The sequence below is a fragment of the Loa loa genome (assembly GCF_000183805.2).
Source record: "Loa loa unplaced genomic scaffold supercont3.163, whole genome shotgun sequence".
Classification (NCBI taxonomy): domain Eukaryota; kingdom Metazoa; phylum Nematoda; class Chromadorea; order Rhabditida; family Onchocercidae; genus Loa; species Loa loa.
Window position 1 is genome coordinate 95,051 of NW_018108343.1, and position 7,494 is coordinate 102,544.

At 32.3% G+C, this 7,494-nt stretch overlaps 1 protein-coding gene across 1 annotated transcript in view; it reads right to left on the reverse strand.

Moving 5' to 3' along the window:
* Positions 1-6,486, reverse strand: part of LOAG_17967 (hypothetical protein) — a gene marked incomplete at its 5' end in the record, with an annotated part of 10,127 nt that extends 3,641 nt beyond the window's left edge. Inside the window, 17 exons of the mRNA XM_020450636.1 lie at positions 152-378; positions 495-609; positions 741-964; positions 1,562-1,742; positions 1,895-2,045; positions 2,137-2,293; positions 2,631-2,754; positions 2,868-3,019; positions 3,272-3,382; positions 3,577-3,775; positions 4,199-4,410; positions 4,500-4,655; positions 4,786-4,887; positions 5,245-5,337; positions 5,452-5,539; positions 6,059-6,212; positions 6,405-6,486. Of these exons, the coding sequence (XP_020305660.1) occupies positions 152-378; positions 495-609; positions 741-964; positions 1,562-1,742; positions 1,895-2,045; positions 2,137-2,293; positions 2,631-2,754; positions 2,868-3,019; positions 3,272-3,382; positions 3,577-3,775; positions 4,199-4,410; positions 4,500-4,655; positions 4,786-4,887; positions 5,245-5,337; positions 5,452-5,539; positions 6,059-6,212; positions 6,405-6,486 (2,528 nt within the window). The remainder of the gene's footprint in view (positions 1-151; positions 379-494; positions 610-740; positions 965-1,561; positions 1,743-1,894; positions 2,046-2,136; positions 2,294-2,630; positions 2,755-2,867; positions 3,020-3,271; positions 3,383-3,576; positions 3,776-4,198; positions 4,411-4,499; positions 4,656-4,785; positions 4,888-5,244; positions 5,338-5,451; positions 5,540-6,058; positions 6,213-6,404) is intronic.
* Between the last annotated feature and the right edge of the window lie 1,008 nt (positions 6,487-7,494).

Genomic DNA, 7,494 nt, shown 5'->3' on the forward strand with positions numbered 1-7,494 from the left:
AGCATATAGTGAATTTCTGATATGTTTAGAAGATTTTTACTTCCCAATTATCTGTTGTATCCTTAAAACGAAAGTAAAAGTGATTTCGAAAAACTATAAAGAGCACAACCAACGATAACCAGCAGATCTAGTCTATTCATTCAATACTTACTCGAACGTTCCATATCCATTAGCAATTTCATAACATTCCTTGGGACCTTTCCAGAACAACAGTTCCGGAACCAACTTGGATCCAATTTTTCGATAATCAGCATAAAATCGTCGTAAAAGATGATAACCGAATTGATATATTTCAAAATATTGACTTTTTTTGATCTCATTTATTGACTGATTCTTGAAACGCTCAGCAAGTCGTTTGAAGATTACAAAAAGGGAAAGCTGCAATTAAGAATTATTATCCAATACTTGGAACATCTGTAAGAACTTTAACGAAATCAAGATTTGATAAAAATTGGTTCACGTTTCAAATTAACTAAATAAGAACGAAAAGTAACCTGATATAAACGTGGAGCCATTTTCAAATCAAACGCTACTCGATGTAGAAGCTTCAAGACTGCCTTATTTACTTCGGCTGTATTAGATTCGAAATCAGCTAGGAGGAAAATATACCTGTAAGTAATTTCAAAATAATCCAAACAAATAAGTCGAACAATAAGTCATGAGAGCCTGTTCAGAGAAAATTTTATACAAAAACATGGAAGAATTATAATTTTATCTCCATTAGCAAATGCATGAATTACCATTTTAAAACATCCACTCGTGCGAATTTTGCAACATAACTATCGAAATGAAAATCGATTTCTTTTTCGATCATACTTATTCCAACATCGGACTCACCACTTCTTTCCTCATACTCTTCATCGAAGCCATCAAGTTCATCACTGAATAAGGTATCGTTTCTTGTGTCATCATCTAGCTCTGGTCCATATATTTCTAATCGACATTTCTCCCAATTTTCTTCAACCTGCTTGTTTTTCAGACTTTACTTTTTCAGCTTAAATTTAATTTTCCGACTCTTATTATATTTAGAATTGAAAAAATAAAGTCAAGTATTTTGGAAATTTTTAAAAATGAATCCAAATACCTCATTGTTATCTCCCTTATCTGACTCTCTTCTTGTCTTCAGTTTGGATTGCAAATCTATTTAATCTTATGAGTATAGGTGACCAAAATAATCAAAAACTACTGAAAATTCAGTCCTTAATTTTCGTATTTCGGTATCACTAATATTGAAATGTACTCCAAGCACAGCCATCTTATCCTTTTTCTTGTTAAACGGCTTGTCTTCCCTCCATCATCCCTCTCTCTTTCTCTTCCCTCAACATTATACACTTCCAAGGTTAAAAGTAAAAGCAGTTTTCAGTCATCGAAAGAATCTCTGATACTCAAAAATGAATGCCCAAGAACGACAAAAATTTTATAGCCTTCTTAAATAATACCTAACAATGACAAATCTTTCTGTATCTGCCTTAACTTACTAAAACTGATGCTAATAAAAAGCAATTAACACAAAATGAAGAGGAGAATTAAAAAGGATGAGGAAGAAGAAAATGAAAATGACTTCTTTAAGATCCACAAAGTATACAGCACGTAATTCGAGGAACTCATCTTCGGGTGCTACATCGTTTTTTCCAAATACACCATCTGCAGGCCATAAATCACGCGCTGCTCGATATATACCGACAGCATCGGCTATACGCCGTTGACGAAGTGCATGTTGCACCATAAGCATTGCAAACTGTCTGTAAATACTTATCTGTAAATGAAAGCTTTTTTTGAAATTTGAATGAAATCTTGGCTGCAATCAACTGGTCGAATGTGGAAAGATGCGCAAGCAGTAAGTGCAAGAAAAATTGAGATAGTATGGAAAGTAAACAAATAAGTTGGCAAGTACTGATGAATTCGATCTTCAACATTCAGAAGCACATCGATGGCACTAATATCGACGGTTGGTTCAATATAACCAAATATAACATCCGACAACTCTTCACAAATATCATCCCATAAATTCCAATCTGGTTCTTTTGATTCTTCTGCATTACTTTCTGGAAGAAATCCAGTAGTTTGTACGTAAGAAAAGCAAGGAACAGGGAAGATATATATGAATCTTCTAAAATGTTAACGAGAAGCACCTACCTAGCTTTTCTTTCGTTTTTGACTTTCGTCGCCGCATTTTTTGACGTTTAACTACAGTTGATAGCATTCCTTTCTTGGAAAACTTCTCAATCAAATTAATGTATGCATGGTTTGCAAGCACAATATTTTTCAAGAAAGTTTTCGAGAATACACCGGGCTGCAAGATATAATCTTTCAAAGGTTGTAATCCGGTCAGGGAATGGTTTGACCAGTACAATTGTGGTTTGACCAGTACAATTGTAGAATGATTGCCTCTAACATTCAAGCGTAAAAGTGACCCATATAGAAGAGTTCAATCTAAAACAGTGATCTGAAATCCAAAGTAGTTCAAGGTAAGGAATAACAGCAAATGTCCACCACGCAGATGTCTTGAAACATTGTAAGTAGCAACATAATACATTTACATAATAATTCTTTGAAGCTCTAGAACTTTGGATTAAAAATAGAAATTTGCTTTTATAAGAGAAAATACTTCGCACTTGAATTTAACTAACCATAAATCTACGGATAACACAACTCGACAAATCCCTATACTCTTCCACTCTCAATATATGCGAACAAGCTGATCCTACTCCTCGTTTCCATTCCTCATTTCCAGATTTCTGGATTGATATTAACCTGCAGTGGTAAAAGAGCTACTCACTGGATTAAAAGGATTGACCTAATTGATAAAAAAGAGAAAAATTCTCGAAGAAAATTAAAAGCAAATAAAATTAAGGAGAAAAACTTACGTAAGCAACAGCTCCTTGTAAGCAGCTAAGGCGTATTGTGCGCGTAAACCGTGAACACGACCCTCTTTCCGTTCTATTCTTACCTTTTCCAGATAATTGTCCAGTTGAGTTTGAACATGATGAAACGCTTCTACACTGAGTGAAGCTTTTATCTGAACTGATCACACAGTATCTAATTAAGGTCATGAATTCAAAGTATGATCTACATATCCTATTCTGATTCCTAATTCTTTTTCCACCAGTTTCATAGCTTACCGAATAGATCCTAATATGCTTGGATTTCCGCATGAATTTCCGCATTTGCATGTGAAAATTCAATGGAATGTAGAATGAGAATTAGCACCTTATACCTGCGTAATTCATCCTCAAAAAACAGTTTATATTCGCAATTGTTACATACTTACATATTCAGGCGATAATTCAGCCAAACGACAGAATTCCAACGAGAATTGCATCAAAATGAAATAATGTATATCAGCTTTATCTTGTCCCAAAGTTCGTTTTCCAGAAAAGGCCTAGAACGACTTCCATCAAATAAGCATTTTTTGTTTCCACCTATACTTCTCTAACAGCTGCCAAATTATAACATATTAATCGAATTATAAAGCTTTTATTAAAATACTGAAAAAAATTGTGATCCAAGATATACACATTATTTATATGAAGAAATTCGAATCTTGCGTTGTCTTTTACATATAGATCAACTTACGTTATCTTTGCATCCACATATCAAGCGGCAGTACGACTTTTGTAGCATTTCTAGGCAAAAGGATCGCAAAACTACACGCACGTTGAGGACTGAAATATGTTTACTAGTTTCAATGTCAAATGGTCGTCGGCTTTTCGGAGCTCGATGCTTTATCTTCCGCTTATTTAAATGATCAATTTCATTGTAGTTCTTTATCACTCTGAAATATTCCACAATACACTAATTTTCTTTAAGTCTTCAGCTAAATTTTAATCCTGTTCAAAGTGAGGATTAAAATTAAAGAATGGAAAGAAGAAAATTAAAGCGAATAACATCAGTCCAAACGTTATCGCTTTTTCAATCTTTAGATGATTAATATGCATACGTTAGCGCTGTAATTTCCAAAGAATGCATTAAACACAGCTTTCCTTGTCTTTATTGCAAAAAACTGATCTTATCTAATTAATAGACATTACTGATATAGAATTAAATTAAAGGAAGTTACGGGTAGTTTTAGTGTTAAAACAAATGCAAGAATAACTCTAATACGCAAAGTTTCATAGGAAAATAACTCGAAATTCTATATAACTTCCTCGTCCGTCGCTTTTCTTCAGTTGATTTTGATAAAAGTCAAAAACAGAACTTGTTGACAACCATATCGTTATCCTTATTGATGGCTTTCAATCCTTTCAAAATGTAAGATCCAGCGAAAGCGGTATGCCTGCTTGACATATATCGGCGCTTATTTAGTTGTTTCTCAGTTTCCTGTTCCACAACTTCCCGCATTTCAATCTCTTGCCTCTTTCTTTCTTCTGCAGTGCGAATATTTCCAGCTTCCACGACATCCTTTGCCTCCTAAACTCCCAACTGTTATTATCTGAAAAAAAAAAAAAAAAAGAAGGAACTTAATCGGTTAAAAAAGAAAATCGTCCAGCAAAATTTACGTGTTGTTTCAACAACATCGCGAAAATTTCCAGAATCCACAAGTGGAAATCACGTTCTGCTGAATTTTCGGATATTTCAACAAGCAGCTTTCCAAAACCACTTTCCAGAAAAGCCAAAACTAATTGATCATGACTGTTCATATCTTGTGGATGGCGCTGTAACGATATGTTATTAGCAATCCGGACCATTCCGTAAAAAAATCTTGAAAAAAAAAAAATTAATCCAAATCAGGTACAGAATGGACACTGTATAAGTACTTCCTGAAATAAAGTTTCTTTATCCTACCTCCTTATCTAAGTCGGTATCACCAATAGCAAGAACATAACGAGATAAAGCAAAGATCCTTTCGATCAAAAGTTTTGTTTCCTCATCTCTATCCAACCAGTCCTGAAAAGAAATGTCTGAAAAAAATGAAGTTTTGGAGTCTTTATTTCAACTTTTAAATATAACACATGAATAGAGGTCGAGAAACGAACATGCACTACTTTTTATTCAAATCAAGTTCCCGATTCCGAAATTCGGGAAAGAACAAGATCATTGTATTAAGCTGAACTGGTTCAAAACAAACTGGCAAGTTAAATGATTACTTGTTTCGTATATATACTCAAGAAAGTCTTCATTTTCGATCTCAAAGTGTCTCTGTAACCCTAATTCCTCTTCTCAGAAGTTATGATCTTGAAACATTCCAGCCCATTTAGTGATAACCGTTGAGCTCATATCTACAAGCAAAATTTTTATACATACTTGAGCAAAATAGATCGCAGCTTTTCTTTCAAAGGCTTTGAACAACTGAACATCACCGAAGGCTTCTTTGGAGTTCCTGAGATTTTTTTCGATCTGAAGTGGCATTTCAATGTCAACAACAAACAAAAAAGGAATGGTGCACAGAGAATAGTTAACTTCAAAATCAGTTGGGAATTATACTGAGTTAAAAACAAAAAATAGTTTTACTTCTTGATGGACTAGCCAAGTTTCTTTATCTTCTGGTTGTCGTCCACCAAACATTAATGCAACCGGTTGGCATAAATTTATTGTAAGTCTGAAAGTTATGACATTCCTAACAATTCCAACACATCTGTATGTACAGCTTGAGCAAGTTTGATAACCAGTAAAATATTCTTGGACCGACTGAAGCATGTACAATATGACTGCTAGTCCTATCAGACTTCAACATTATCAGACCGATAGCTTTACTTTATTATAAAAAAGATCGAAGACGAATTTGGGCAGAAAAAAACGGCTACAATTTTTTGAGAAAAATATTAGTCTGAGACAAAATAATAAACATTAATGTTTTCTATACGGTAGAAGCCGCTAATTTAATTGAACACTAAACCAGTTAAATCAGATACATTAGTTATAAGAACGAACGTTTAGTAGTGTATAAACATCGAATTCAACTTGACAATTAAGTATTCTAAAGAAAAGTCTTAGATATACCAACTTTTAGTAGTGTACTTATATAAAGAAAAACACCCCTTTTGAATTTGAGTTCATTAATTATTGAATTTAATTGATGTTAACGTTTTTATGTCTAAAAAAGGATGATAATAAATACCTTAATGCAATATCGAATAATTTATCAGATGTGTTTGGTGATTTCATGATCGGAATTAGATCATATCGGACAATATTCCTCTCACCGCAAACACGTCGTGCTACTGCCATAGCCGTATCATTCCGTAGGAATCGTATCAAATCACGTATACTTTCTAATTAAATTCAAAATGATTTGGAATAAATTTTGTTTTTTTTAAAAACTTTCATCTTTAAAGCTTTCACTTTAAAATCTTATATTCTGATTGCAAAAAATGGCTGTCTTATTTGATGAAATCTAATGAGAAAAAAATTAGCAGAATGATAAGAAATCGGAAGAAAAAAGAATTCATTTATCCAAAACGTACCAAAGCAATCCGGTTCCGGATAGTAAACACCATCTTCCAGAAAACCTAATGCATTGATTGTTGCTTGAATTAACCGTTCCATTGAGAAAAAAGTTTGAACATTTATCAAAACTTCTAAAATGCATAAGTTATTATGGTCAAGATTAAACAGGCAAAGTATAACTTCATTACTGATATCTTATCAGGCAATCATCAATACTGCCAATAATCGAAAACATCGACATTTTCAATTAATTTCAATGATGACAAACAGATAATTTAAATTATTCAAATTTCAAAATTTGACTATTCCGCCACAATTCATAAGAGAGACAATTGCGACAGTGTAAGAGTGACAGAAAGAGATACCCACAATGAATGAACACTGTGAAACGATCGATGTAGCAATATTTGGTAATTAAAATTCTCAAAATTTCAACAAATTCTTTTTTTTTCAAATGACAAATTTTCAATAAGTCTTTCTCAAATGTCAAAACATTGACAAATTTTTTTTTTAATTTACATAATTCCTAGTGGACTGTCAAACGTATTGGACTGTCAAACATGAATGATTGGAATGTCATTTGCAAGATTTTTTTGTTGTTTCTTAGGTTTATTTTGATTATAAGATTAATTGGTTATAAGATTTATTTTGATTATAAGATTAATTGGTTATAAGATTTATTTTGATTATAAGATTTATTTCGACTATAAAATTTATTTTGATTATAAGATTTATTTTGATCATAAATGTTGAAATTTTAATTGGAACTTCTGAAATTTCTATTCTAATTGTCAATATTATAATTTTTAGTTATTGCTATTTTAATTCCAGCTAAAAAATTTCTGGTGTGATGTCAATATTAGTGAAATTTTCAGTTTTTACTCGTATTTGTAAAACTTGAATTCCGTTTGTTAAATTTAAAGTTTAAATTGTTGAATATAATTTCAATTCAGTTATCAGTTTTTTTTTTATTATTCTTACAGTACTTTCAATTTATGCTACTTATGGCGGGTAATATCGCAAATAGCTCAAATGATCAATAACTGTAATTGTTTACAGAAATTAAAATGAAACAATCTCAATTTGTAATTGAGAGAATAACAATGA